Source organism: Anas platyrhynchos, chromosome Z (assembly GCF_047663525.1).
Source record: "Anas platyrhynchos isolate ZD024472 breed Pekin duck chromosome Z, IASCAAS_PekinDuck_T2T, whole genome shotgun sequence".
Classification (NCBI taxonomy): domain Eukaryota; kingdom Metazoa; phylum Chordata; class Aves; order Anseriformes; family Anatidae; genus Anas; species Anas platyrhynchos.
In genome coordinates, this window is record NC_092621.1 from 39,509,025 (window position 1) to 39,524,345 (window position 15,321).

Genomic DNA, 15,321 nt, shown 5'->3' on the forward strand with positions numbered 1-15,321 from the left:
GAAGGAGATGGGCAATTTCAGTTAGAAGCCCTAGTCCTTTAAGACTGCAGACAACTATGTAATAAACAACTCCAGAAGGACAGGCATAGAATACCACTGAAATACTTAGTAAACTTTAGACTTTGTCTCAGTAAGGAGCCATAAAAGTCATGATGCATCACAGGAATTGAAAAGACCATGTTTTTCAATAGTTTACTGTTCATGGTTATCACAAAATACTTTGCAAAAATCTACCTATGCAAAAAATGCACATGGAACAGAAAAATTAATCTTAGATAATCAAATTCTACAAAAGCAGAAGGACAGCACAGAAAAGGAACAGCAATTAAAAAAAAAAAAAAAAAAGCAGAACAAGAAAAGAACACACATGAAGATTACTAGACCTTAGAGATAATTTGAAAAGTATACTTTAGATATCAATATACAAACTTACAAACAGTATAGAAAAGGTAAATGGGATGTTTTAATGTGTCATTGAAGAATATAAACACGAAAGACAAACCTAATTACAAGATAAGAAAAGGCTTATGCTTAAGATCTTATCTGTAGCAGCGAGCATATAAGCAGTTATTAATAAACAGTACGAGCTCTATGCTCCACAACCAATTACAAGAATTTTGCTGTTGTGTACCAATGCCAATACTAAATACTGTCATTTCAACCCGAACAGACTCTAGGATACTGACTGTTGTATGTCTTAGCTCTCCACATCTTTGTAAGTCTTGGTAAGTAGATTTTCTTCTCAGTTAAGGGTAAGTACAGCAGCCACGGGGTGGCTATCTCCACCCAAAAGAAACAGGTTTAAGGATTTCCCTCATTTGATGGGGAGGAAAACCACCACCAACAAAAACTCACTCTAGAGTCCAAGTCCCTCACAACTCATTTGAAGAGGCCAGTTTGGGAATCAAATTTTTGTTATGCCTGCAAAGCAGACAGAACACCAAATAAGCTGGATAGCTGTTACGTGGTCAGGAAAAACTCCATAGTATATCGTCATCTGTTCATAGGTCAGACCATGTAATCACCAGGAAGTATTTCTTCTGCTTTATTTATAGATGAAGCAGATAATAAAGAAGAAATTAAATCACCCTGAAGGCAGTAAAAGTTAATTTCAGTTAAGTCCTTAGAGCTTAGTCTACATTGAAATAACCCCTAGAAAGAACTGAAAACCGGGAAGACTGTAATAAAATACCTTGCTGCATAATGTTAAAATACCTGTAGTAAAGAGGTAAATGTAGTTCTATACCAGAATCACTACATGACACCCAAGTGTTTTTGTATCGGAGCAAACTACTTAGACCTACATTCCAAAGAAGAGAAAGTGTGAAACTTGTATGAGAAACTCCAAAAAGTCTTGAGCTTTTTTCGTTTCCAAACATTGGTAGTAAGATCACAAATATGTAATGCACACCTAGTGATGGCATTTAGCCACTCTTTTCTTTCCACAGAAAAGAAATAGCAGGTGTAAGAGTAACGGCCACTTGGTATGTTCTAGGGTAATGACCCTGTCTGGAAACTTATTGACCAAAAATTAAAGTTCTTCCCTTAGAAATATATTAAAATTGCTTAGCTTTTCCTTTTTATGACAGTGCTCTTTATTCGTACTACAAACATCCATGTAGCCTTCTAAATGGCAATGCACCAGGCATTTAATACTGAATTTAGAACAATCACACCAAGGGTTTGTTCACGAGAGGAAGTTGTTACATATAAGAAAAAATAACTGTACTTAAAATATTCACATTCTGAGTCATTTCACAAGAAATTCTGTCTTTAATACAAGAAAATATTTATTTGTACAACTCCCCCAGCAACTGTCAAAATACACTGTACCAGCATTTATATGTGAAGACCTTACATGTCAGGTCAAGTTGTCAGAGCAGAAGTTTAAGGCAAACACAGTCTATCACATTTGATTGCATACTGTCTCTTACAGAAACTCAACTTTTTAGACTTCTGTCCTTTTAAAATTCATATTTTTTAATCTTTCTTCAAGCACATCAGCATCTTCTTCATTGTCTGTACTACTGAAGTTTGTGTCAAAATCAGGTTCATCCTCTGATCCACTCTCTTGGCCATTTTCAGTATTCTTACTCTCAGATCTGTCTTGTCCTTTATCAATCCTGCAGAAATCAAGAATAAGTTATCACCAGCTACTCTTGGAATTTCTCTCTTAAACAAGAAGAAGGTAGAGCACTGAGTATTCTACCTGGGATGGAAGGGGATGGAGAAGAAGGGAGGTGGAGGGAAAATAACCACAAATTACTTTCATGTTGAATAGAAAAGACAGTAAAGGAAAAGAATCTATGAATAAAAAAGAATATATAGAGATATGTATTCATACGTAAATTGTCTGACTAAATAATCAACTGCTGGCCAGTTGTCACATGCTAGCAAATTAATATAGAATGTTCAGAAAAGAGACTGTGCTAGTAAAAGAATAATAATAATAAAGAAGCCCGCTAAACACATTGCAGTAACTGTACTCAGTATCTGTCCTTCTTTAGTTTATTTTTGTTCACTGGTAACTGAAACATCAAATGACACACAAAATGCAAACAGTAAATTGTCTCACACATATTTTATGGTGCTCTATACTTAAATCCATTTTGAAGTACTTTGTTCCTAAAGAAGAGATGCCATTTATCCTTTGGTATTAAAATCAAGTGTCTTATCCAAGTAAGAATTATTTGGCCCAGCCCTACTAACATCAATAAGCATTCCATCCTGGTTTCAGCAAAAGAAAATGAAGCTGATGACTCCTACTGATTCCTGTCATGATTATTCAGAATATGGCATAAAGTACAACAGCTTCTTGGCAGTTTCCAAACAAGCTTTTAATAAAGAGGAAGAATGAAGTGCAGTGCAGAAACTGTATAATCTATGAGCTACTTACGGAATTACAATCTCTTCTTCCTTTCCACATTTGGCACAAATTTCCAGCTTACAAGCACATGGTCGACAAATAATATGGTAAGGATCTTTTACAGCCTTCTGGAGGCACTTCACACTGTGAAGAGAAAGAAAACATGATTAAAAAAATATTTGTGTACACTTATTAAACATTCTGTGTTCAAAGACACAACCTTCAAAAGAAGCACTGTTAAAGGCCAGTTTCATATGAAACATCTGTTTTTTCAACAAGCATCATTATCAAGATCATTGCCTTTTTTCCTCTCCTTTAACTTTTTCAGAAAGTTTTGCTAAAACTAGAAGAAAAAACATGAAAGTAAGAATTTTTATATTTAAAGTGACAAAATAAATATTTCCATTCAGTTCAGTAGGTTGTTTTGCTTTTAAAGCTGCATAAATTAATTCACCTGGCTTACTGATAAAAAAATAAAAATAAAAATAAGAATATAGTGTAAAAAGGTGAGTGGACTTTTACAATTAAAACATTTCAATCCAAACAATACATCTTCCTCTTGAACTTCTCAGAATATAAACAAAGTCTGTGCTGCACTTTGCTTTCTACAAACACTAGTCTGCATGGAACTCTATTCTGAACAAAACATTCATAATTCTGTGGATGTTTTTAGCTACTCTTTTTTAAGATATGGTTAAACTCTGTAACTTAACTTCTGAAACACTATGGCTTAACAAACATCTAACATTTCTTAAGCCTTGCATTTTTAGTGAACAGAACCCTTGTTATGCAGCTGTCCTAAAAGTCACCATTTCTTGGTTCCTCAGGCACTCAAAGGCTGTCAGGAAAGCTCTAGCACACAGTTCTGAACAGTTTATTTGCAGACATGGCTAAAGCAGGCCGAAGGCAAACATCAAGTGTTTTTGCACACCTTGTAAGGAAAGATGCACTAGCTAGCATCTAGTGAGACAGAATTTTTACTTCATTTCTCAAATCCCATTCCTAAGCAGCATCAAGTTTTTCTTACTGTTTGCATCAAGGCTTTGCTGAACTTTCATTATTACAATACACAATTCCTTAAGAAACTATAAATTCACAAGAATTGTTGTAGGATACACTTGACAAAAGCAGAGTCTGAACTGCCTAGTCTTCCCTCTCCTCCAAGGAAAAAACCTTCAGTCAGACGTCACTGAAAATACCTACTTAGTTGTTTTATTATTATTATATTTTTAAACTTCTTCTATGTTCAGCTGCAATACTGTTAATATCTACAGTTCTTCTCAGCCATGTCTCACCAAACAGGGACATTATCAATTCAGGCCGGACAGACTTTTTTTTTTTATAAAACAAAACAAAAATTAATCTGTGCTACTTAATTACCTGGACTAAGTTGTAGATGTAATAAAAATCTTAATTTTAAAGAGTTAAAATATTAAGGTGCACAAAAATAAAATTAAGGTGCACGAAAGTCCTCTGTTTCCATCCTCTGTGGTGTACAGAATTCAGTTTCTCATTGTGAAATAATGAATTTCTTATGCTTGTACTGTTTTACTTTATCTAGATGTTTCACCCGTTGAAATTCTTTCAGAACACTGGCCCACTCAGAAAGCATGGTATCCAACTGCTGTAGGCAAGGATAGAAATCACAGTCTGTAGAGTTAGAAAGATATGAAATCTAGCTTACTTGTTCAAAAATATGATGGAAAACATCACATATTTTGTCAGAAGCAACTGTACCACCATGCCACCTTTTTTATTTTATTTCCCATGCTTCCCTGATTTACATATGTTTTTGCCTGCTTTTTTTTCCTTTGGGGCTGAGTAGAGAAGAGGTAAAATAACCAGCTCCAGCTCATTACTTTTTAACGCAGTCTATGTAGTTATTTGAGAAAGAGTTACAAAAATTCCCAACCTCGTCAATAGTGCATACAACCCAGTATGCTTACTTTGAGAACTAGAGAGACTGCTGCCTAATCAGAATTTTTTTAACATAAAAGGGTGAAATCGTTTACTAAAACTGAAATATTTATTGCATATATTTTCATATTAGAAAGTAAAACATCTCACAAGTGATATAGTATGAACAGACATTCCTTCCTTCCTTTTCAATCTCATGAAAACCAAAATGAAGTATATATTCATTCAATGAACTGCACATGTGCTTACAGAACGTTTTCAAGTGGTTCAGGAGCATGTATTTCGAAAGTATGTAACACAATACCACACACATGCAGAAGGAACAAGTGTGACAAATCTGGTTATGTTGTGCACTGCATCCCAGATGTAGTTTCCTTGAGTTCCATGTCTCATTGTTGAGATATTGGCTGTGTCTGGAGTCACTGACATAAGGACATCTGTAGATGAGCAGGTATAAGGAAGCAGAGTACCCATCTCAGAAGATTAGCTTATCACAAAACTATAAACTATTTTAAGGTATTTAACACCTTTGTTATGTTCTTATCCAAAACCACTCAATACAGTTCTGTTTGCATGCAATGCTAAGCATTTCATATGTAGGATTATAATTTCATATATGAAGAGAACACACTAAGAGGTAAAGAAATACAAATACTGAAAACATTTTGTATGAATGTTATGTTTTGTAACACTGAGAGCAGAATTGCCAATCAGTTTTGTTTAATATGTCAAAAATTAATAAAGCTTTCTTCTCTCATGATTTCTCTGCCAGATGGTCTTTGTGAACAGAAAAAAAAAAAAAAAAAAGACAGAGGTGTACAGATTCCTCCAATACTTACTGAATTGCTACAAGACCTTAGAAAATCAAGTTATAACTGGTTCTGGTTTGACTCTTCCATTGGGAGGACATACTGATACATTTTTGGATATTTACAGGTCCAAAGTAACCACTTAGATTATTCAAATACTCTAACAGAGAGGAGGGAAGCAGTTATTCTTTGACTGCATTTTCTTTTCTAAAGTTTAAGATAAAAAGATTAATGAAATTGAAAATTAACACCGCATTTTTATTACTGTTGCAGACTCCAGACTGAAGAATGTAACATAACAGCAGTTACCACCTACAGGTTTCCAAAACCAGACTAATTTCCAAAAAATTCACAAATTATACTATCAATGGTTAACATAAAAAATCTTAACTCACCATTTTTTAGGTTTTGATAGCAGTTTGTACTTGTTAAATTTTACCCGCCACTCCAAAATATCTTTACAATGCTGACATACTCCATCATGAAGCTTAGCATTTATTTTCTAAAAAAAAAAAAAAAAAAAAGATAAAATAAGAGAAGGTTTTCTACTTTTATGAGTATAATTTTGCTTAGAAAACATTTCCACCCACTGTGTGATTCATAATATATTTAGAAAATTATTTGATATTAATATAAGCATTTAATAATTTACTACTAGTAATTTTCTTCAGCAGACAGAGTGGTGAGGTCATCTTCTACTTTAGGGCAGCCTGTTATTACTATAATAATATTAATATAGTTAATAGCATTATATATGTTCTTATATTGTTTACAATATATTATCATTTTCTTGTTGTTATTCCATCTACAGAGGTACTACTAAACAAGATTGAGTAAACCTGAGCCCTGAAATATGCTTTCTTTATTTCTTTATTTAAAGAAGACAGTTCAAAAGACTTAACATTTAGTTTATTATTGCTCAAGCTACTGTTATACTACACATTTGAAGAGAGTAGCCTAAGATATTTTTTTTCCAGAGCAGAATAAAATAGAATTGACATATTACTTACTGTCAAACCACTCCCATGTTTCTTTTGTCACAAGATTCCCTTATAAAGTAATACATTTTTGCTCTCAAGTATCTAAGATAAAAATCCTCAAAACAGTCACTTAAGCTACAGTGTATTTCCAAGACAGTGCTCAATAGTTTGCTGGACAATACAAACCGTGAGCTGGCCAGTATGATTTGCACAAGAAAAATTATTTTGAGATTGGAAACAGTAGAAAACCACACTTATTTCTTCTCTAACCAAAAGTGCCAGCAGTAATTACAATTATTCTATGGTTGTGTGCACATTCAGAACTATAAAAACAGTAATTTCTCCATAAATACAGATATATATATAATGCCTATTTTAAGAGAGCTTAAAAATGACATCTGTACAAAAAAATTGTGAGATGGTAACAATGGTCTAAAACATATTTATTGCTTAAAATACCCCAAAGTCCATTGGGATGGACAATGTAGATCCTACATTGGCTGGGATCAGATTTTACATTATCCTTTTAGAAATAAGTTTGTAAGTTCATCTATGCATACAATAGTTTCTGAAGTAATTTCCTGTTTTCACGACTGACAAGAGCTTCTCACTAATCCACAGAAGTCTTCAATACATTAAATGAAAGAATAAGCCTAGTTTTAAACACACGGTATCTTACTCCATTCCTCAAAGGGTATGTGGCGAAGGAAATACTACTTATGAGCGAGACACTGCTACGGGACACTGCTTTCCAATGTTTCCATTTTCACTAAACTTCAACTTAAAAACAAAGTATGAGTTTTCCCATGTTGTAGTTACCTGAAGCTGTGGTACTCCTTGTCTGGTTCAGGTAAAAGGCAGGATTTTTTATTTTTTCCAAATGATTCAATATTGACTTACTATGTTTAAAACAAACAGAAGAACCAAAACAAACAAACAAACAAAACAACAACAACAACAAAAACCACTCACAGTTTCTGCAAAATGCTTGAATACAGAAAGCTCTGTATTCAGCAATGTATTATCAATGAAATTTGTCAGGAAACACAACAATTTGGCTAACATGGTAACTTTCTGAGAGAAGAAAATCAGTGTTAAGACCTCAGTGGGCACCTGTTAAAAAGCTGGCAGTTCAACCTGCTGTCAGCACTGACTGTGCCCATCCTTTAAAAATTCAGGCAATGTGAAGATAAGCCTTCTTTTCAGTGCTTCACCTGCTCTAAGATTTGAAGTAGCATAGCCTTAGTAAGTTTCTAACAACCTGCAAATTAGCCTGAACTTCCCAGTTCTCCTTCCAACTCTCCTAATTTGCATTAATTAGTAATGCAGGAGGGGAGAAAGACACACACACTGTAATTTGTATTCACAAGCGTGCTTTACTGTGATCAACTATTTTTAGTATTTTTAAGGCAGAGCCCAAAAAACTACAAAAGACTACAGTCACTCACGCTGAAGACAGCTGTTTGTCTTTCAAAGGGAAGTTAGATTCCTTGCTGATACCCACGTAGTTTCCAATAATCCATCATGCCATTGGGGCTGAGGACCGGAGCCCTGGTACTGCATGATGCAGGTACTGGCTCCGTGATGTGTAACACACTTGGAATTCCAGAGGCAACGCTCCCAACTGATTGTGGCATAAACAATGCAGAAGAGTAAGATCAGAATTACTTTCACCTCTCATTTGAAGGAAATTCAGTTTGTAAAACTGTCAGCCTACCACAAATTCGACTCAACATTTGTTATGGAACAGGAAAATAGGTAGACACGTTATTACCAGAGCTGCTTTTTCCCCAGAGACACTTGTTGTGTGGCTCCTGAATATACAACAGTCTCACAGTCACTGATTTTTAACTATATTTTTTATAAAGGTAAAATTCAGGTCATGCCAAATTCTGAAAATGCTTTTTCCTATTACTCATAGAACAGGTCTTTGCTTGAACATAGCACCTTACAGCAAGGCCAAGAGACCAGTCACGTGCACAAGGTTATGTGACTGGATCTTCACCTTTACTTTGAAGAACAAAGTCCCAAGTCTTAACTGATGTCCTCATCCCAAAGACTAGTTCTCGCTCTATAGTCCTTAACACCTTGTTTCACCACTGAAAAAGGGCTTTAATAGAACATCAGTAACACACAAGAGGCTCTAAAAGAAAGTGAAGTAATTCAGTTTCACAGTGACAAGCATATTATCTACATAAAGTCAATCAATCTCTATCAGAGCTGGTCTGTGCAGTTAAGTTGTTTCTACTCTGCCATGTTTCAACTGTTCTGGTTTAATCAGTCACACTTTCACTATTCAGTGCAAAGCCAAGGATTACGGACATTATCCAAAACACTGTCAGCTATCAGTTTAGACTCAAAAGCCAGGAAGAGAAAGAAATTCAGTGGTACCAAGTCTTAAGTTTTATGTATCACACTAAGTCACTAAAATACAATCATATTTTCAGGTGGTAGATACCATTTTTAAATCAAGCTAGCTTGACTAAAAAAAGCTTCAGTGAGGGAGGCAATGAAACTGGAGACTCCCTAGAGGATATGCAGAAAAATGTAATTTAAGTAAAGAGGGCAGTGCTATGAGAATGAAGGTGGCTTGTGCACTGGCAGATTTTTGAGTCACAGCACAACGGTAAATACACCAAGCCAGGAGAGCTAAAAGGCCAAATTAATTCCACATATACAGATAGGGGTGCTTATCAGCCATTACAGAGACACAGTTACGGGAAGTATGCAAGGTTGCTCCTGCTTTTTGATGCTGTGCCACCATCTCACATACCACTTTTGTGCATGACTCAAAGAAGAAATTTAATCAAAGAGCAGAAATGAGACTAAAGATAAGACCGAAGAAAAAAAAAAGAAACTCAAAATTCAGTTAATTTTTCAGATCAGTAGCAAAAGGAACAGCAGTTCCCAAACCTTCCTACCCCCCACTAATTTTGCAAATACATACTGCTTTGTATTAGAGCTCTCAGTCACACTGCTAGCAGTCCTTCTTCAAAATTAACAAGGGTAGCAGATAAAAAGAATTCTTTTAATAAGTTTTAAAGTAAGTAACAAATACAAAGAATATTACCTAAAATCCAGACTCAGGGAAACACAGAGTGAAAGAAAAAATGTCACAGCAGTAAAAGCCAGCTCTTCTGAGCATAAAATAGAATGTCTGAGTATACAACACAGGTAATTCCAGTTATTTAAAATATTTTCCAGGAAGAAGGAATTTTGACAGAAAACAGTATTAAGCATGTTTAATAAAATACCTTATTAAATCTCACATGTTCATTTGTAATAGAAGCATGCCATAAATGCTATGGTATTACTAGTAAAAGAACAGGACAACAAATTAGAGTGTAGCTACAAAGATCATATTTATGTATAATTTAAGTCCTCATTCAGGCATAAAGATACCTGGACTTCACAGTCACCTGTAAGACCACAGATCTTACAAAGGACCTTGAGGAAACAACATGGTATCTGCTCAGAAAGGAACAACTGGAATGAAGACAACAGCTTTTAAATTTTAAGTTCCTCCTAATAGGAACCCATACAGTACAGTCTCTTCCTTCCCTCCCCCCCTTTTAGCAATTTCATTTTTTAGCTCAGAGTTGGCACTTCAGGTATGGGTGGCTCAGCATATCCAAATATGAGAGAGACTACGATTCTACCATCCTCCTCTACCATATGTCTGATTTAGAAAGTTCATAAAGATGGATGGATTGATGTAAAAGCAAGCAATAAGGCAGATTTACTTGGTTTTACCCTGATTTAACCTCAGCTGGATGTTAGGAAAACTTTCTTCACTGAGAGGGTGGTTGGGTACTGGAACAGGTTCCCCAGGGCAGTATTCACAGGCTATGAGCTATGCTCTCAGGTACATGGGTCTGTTTTTTGGGTGGTCCTGTGTGGAGCCAGGAGCTGGACCCAATGATCCCTGTGGGTCCCTTCCAACTTGGGATATTCTATGATTGTGATTCTATGATTGTGTTTGTCTTCTAAGTTTACCTTGCTCGGAAATAGTACCCCATTGTAAAATGTTAATATCACAAAAACAAACTCAAGTATAATTCACTGTGGTTTTCTATGCTAAATTCACCGTTTCCTTTGACAAAACAAAAGTATTTCACTTTCAAAAACAAAGCAGGCTTGAAAAAACAAGAGAGTTGTCCATGATTAAATATTTGGATGATTCTTTTTTTCATTTTTTTTAATTCACTGAAAAACATGTAAGAATAAGTTCTCCTAAAAAACAGGAAGTGAAACTTTCCTGCAATCTCACTTCCCAGTCAGAATGGAGCAATTATTAGTTAAATAAATTTCTCTGCTGCTTATTTTTCCTAATAATATTTGCCTTAGTATGCATTTTAAATACTTTAATCTTTCACATATTTATCCTTCCCTTCACCCATTTAATAGCTTGCTTTCCTTTAAAATAAACAAACAAAAATCAAGACCAACATAACACAACCTCCACAAAGACCCAAACAAGGATTGCCAACTTCATTATTCTGTTCAATCTTTTCAATCTTTTTTTTTTTTTTTCTTTAACCCAGTTTTCACCCAGGTATTTAGCTATCATGCACAAATACGTGGTAATGCTTATGGCCTGGAATGTTTTTCTTGGTGTGAAAACTAATAGACTAGATTCTTTTTCTAATACAGCAGTTTCTCGACATGTTTTACTCTCATTTCTGTTTTATTCGATACCTCTTTCCTTTTCCCTTTGACATACTTCCTCCAGGAACAAGGGCAACTCATCCAGTGTTTACAGTATTGCTATCTATTATCCTAAGAAATGGCAAGTATGCAGTGCAGACTTATATAAACATTTTAAAGTATATAGTCACAAAATATTCCATGTGCATATATATTATATACACACAGTCAGGTCAACTGCATCAATAAAACAGCATCCTCTCTATGCTTAAGTAACCCAATATTAAATCATTTAACAACCTGCCAAAAGCAGTTCAGAATGTATTAAAGTAAACGCATGCACCTACACCTACTAACTTGGCATACAAAATAATCCCTAGCTTATGCTAGCATTAAAGCAATCACAAGGAAGATGTAATAATGAAGTTTCAAAGAAGCCTTGCTGTCTGTTTGGAAGTTACTAATTACGTGTGCGTGCATGTGTATTTTGATTTACTGTATTGACAGCAGACTTCTACCACCAAGCACACAAGTGGTTTATTCTGCTGTAAATGAACACAAAGTCAACGCTATCCATAAACTTCCTTGTCGGAAGCACAGATGACACTACTTCAATGAACAAGGCTGAAGGCAGTATTTCTGAATAACTACACTTCTCAAAAAAACAAAACTCTATACAAACTCTAGTGTATGACTACAAAGCAGTTAAAAAAAAACAGCGCTAACTAACAAACCTGAAACTCTGTGATATAAAATGTCAGTGTCTCAGGGCTATACCACACACTTCTCAGACTGAAACCAAATACTCCAGAGAACTTCACTTGCTCACATATTGCATCGTGGCCTTTAGAACACAGGAAACCAAAACCCTTCTTTAAACCCAGCTCCAGATGGACCTTTAGCTTTTCCCACATCAGTGTTGTAGCTTTACAACAATTCGATTCTCCTACAGATCTTGGGATGTATAAGAGTGTGCATAATTGGAAGGACTGACATTCAACCCCCATAAAGAAATGAATGTATGTATGTTTGCGCATACACGTGCTCATGTTTTCACTAAAGACTTAGTCCAAAATATATGCTCTGTTTGCCCTTCATCTGCCTACTTGAAAGGCTAAAGCTAGGCGTGAATTCACTCTCAAACTCAGTATAGGAGGGGTGGCTAGAGAGCAGACTTTAGACTTCAAGATGCCCTTGTGTTAAGAACTCAAACTATCCAAACTCCAGTACAGTTACCTGCCAATTCCAATTGGCTACCAGTTTACCTATATCTTCCCTTCTGAGCTTTAAGTCGCATTCACTGACTCAGCATTTAAGCCTGCTCTCTTCCCTGTGCCTTCCCACAGTCTTGACCAGTGTCTCCATTAAAACAGATTATTTATCAGTGTAGCTAGCTGAAGAAGTAGCTGACATCAGCATTATGGTAAAGCTGAGGTTCAGAGTTAATAACGTCTGAAATTTAGGAAAATCTGGATTATCATCTGGGGTTAATTTAATGAGAGGAAGAAATGGAGAAACAGATCAGTCATTTGGGTGTAAATATGAATCACTTTGTGGTTTACCTTCTTATTACAATGGACTTCTAAACGCTCCTGTTGAATGCTATTTGCTTTCATCTCTAGAACTACCTTCATTTCCAGTTTCCATATTGACTTATGCAATATACTTTATATAAAATGTATATTCATACAACATAATGTATATTCCTCAGCTCAGTGTCAGAAACAGCTGTACCAGAATATACTACATGAAGCAATCACCCATAAACAAATTCCCTGTTTCAATAATTAACAACACTGTGTGTCTTACTCTGACTGGCTCTTCCTTTCAGTTCATCCTAGCAAGCTTTCCCAGTGCTGCTGTAGGCATCTAACGAAACGTAGTAGAGAGGCAGTGTGTGTTGCTTCATCTCAACTGGGCTATCCCAGAGTAATGCTGCTGTAGAGCCTGATCATGAGAGGAAACATAAATGGATCTTTCAGTATGTTCTGCAAATAATCTGAACTACAGTCTTTAAGATTAGAAAATGGGTGCCAAGGTCAATGTCAGACAGAAAGCTCAAAACCATTAAAAAAAAAACAAAAAAACAACACATCCAAACAACCAAAACCAAAAATAACCTGGATAATAACTACCAGCAAGGAAAAGTCGAAAGATTAATAGATCAATTTCCTCTGCAGCAACTCCTTCACTGGGGAGCAGCAATAACACTGCAAATAACTTCCTTAACTCCACCCACAGTACAACCTGAAGTGACTGTACTTGATACTCAACATTGCTAAAGCATTGTACAAATGTAGAAGGATATAAATTTTTAAACTAAACAACACTCTCCAGCCTCTCTAGATGCTATTAAGTTGGACAGTGTACAACAATAGTCAAGGATGGGCCACCACTAGACTCCCTCGCCCCCCAAAAATATTAGTGATTTGCAGGTGATCCACCCTCTTTCAGCAACCCTAAGTATTCAAATTTATTCAGCCAATAAGAGCTAGAAAGGAGGAATGTCCCAGTCCCACACCAGCCCTTCTGATCAAACTTCCACTATTTGTTCCTTTGCCTCATCACAGCTCGTGTACCTGTGGTACACCTGATCACTCCGGGCTACACAAATACATAGAAGTGATGAGACAGAGAAACAACGCTCAGTGTCATCATTAAGCATATTCTGTATCTATACTATGACACCAATCACCACTTAAACTTTGCTAGTCCAACTCTTCAAAGTTCTTAAACAGCAGAATCAGGCCTAGTCATCACTGCAATGGCATCTGTTGACCCCTCACCAGTAGAGGTCAGAATTTTGAATTATATATTAAAATACACCAAAAGAAAAATAAATTATTCAGCACACTGTAATAGGAAGCACTTTCTTCAAGAATCTTCTTTCCTGTATTTAGCAGTCTCCAAGAGGCGTGTACAGAAGGGAAAGCTATGTTCAAACGATGCATGTGTGTGTGTTGTAATGTGTCTGCTTAAGTGCGTGGTACTGTATAGCGACTTCTATGTGATATCAAATATTGGGAAAAATTAAAATAAAATAAAAAACACTAATCTGTGTATTAAGATGATTGAGTTACAAAACTGATGTCAGAACTCAGTTTGTCTTCAAAGACTTCTGACTGAACAGCTCTCTAGGATATTTGGGGATGGGGGGTGTCGCAGACAGCAAAATACACTTATCTATACTATCAGGGATTGTACAGTGACTCAAACAATGAATAATACCGGTGCCACTTGGAGCACCAGGAAAGCAGCCTGTTCAACTTGCAGAACCAGTTCTACAATCACCTAAAAAAAAAAAAAAAAAAAAAAGGTCTAAAAAAAGCCACCAACACACACCTCTCTCTCTGGTGCCATTACTCTGACTTACTGGCTTCTCCCCCTGCCTGACCGCCTGGCCAGGTTCCCTCAGGAGACACGGGCACAGCAGTGACAGCGCTCCCGCAGAGCACTCATCCCACGTGCGGTTTGAATCGCCTCCGAGGGCAGCGCATCCCAGTCCTTACTTAAAAAAACAAAATTACAACGTAACGATGCTCTCGGTGCGAAACCCACCGAAGCGATGTAAGGGGAGGCGTCAGGAAGCAACGAAAGCGACGCGAAGGCAACGAGGCCTCGGAGCCGCCTCTCGGAGCGCCTCAGCCGAGGGCGGGCCCAGGCCGCGGGGCTGCCGGGAGCCTCCTCAGGGCCCGGGGCCTCCCTCGGGGCCTCCTCAGGGAGCCCGGCGGCGCGGCCCGGCCCGGCCCGGTTGTGGGCCCGGCCCGGTTGTGTGCCCGCCCCCCCCGCGCTGCCCGACCTTGCGGCGGCTGCTGGCGTCGTGCCGGCGGTTGCTGAAGGCCCAGGTGTTCTGGTGGCGCTGCGGCCGCCTGCGCACCGCGTTGCCGCGCTGCGAGCTCATCCCCACGGCAACCGACCCGGAACCGCTCCTCCTCCTCCTCCTCCTCCCGTCCCCCCCCCCCTCACCCCCTGCGGCCCTTCCCATTGGCCATCCCTCCTGTCTGTTCCACCCGCTCGCCCTCCGTGATTCGCCGCCCGCCCCGCGCTCCCCGCCCACCCCCGCGCGGGCGGGGCGGCGGCGGCGGGGGGCCGCGCGGCGGGC

At 37.5% G+C, this 15,321-nt stretch overlaps 1 protein-coding gene across 1 annotated transcript; it reads right to left on the bottom strand.

The window, feature by feature from the left end:
- Positions 1–1,750: 1,750 nt before the first annotated feature.
- Positions 1,751–15,175, bottom strand: CZH9orf85 (chromosome Z C9orf85 homolog). Its single transcript, XM_038171013.2, has 4 exons — positions 15,019–15,175; positions 5,988–6,094; positions 2,897–3,010; positions 1,751–2,123 (listed from the first exon to the last, which is right to left on the bottom strand). The coding sequence occupies exons 1-4, from the start codon at positions 15,118–15,120 to the stop codon at positions 1,949–1,951; spliced, it is 498 nt and encodes a 165-aa protein (XP_038026941.1). The 5' UTR covers positions 15,121–15,175; the 3' UTR covers positions 1,751–1,948.
- Between the last annotated feature and the right edge of the window lie 146 nt (positions 15,176–15,321).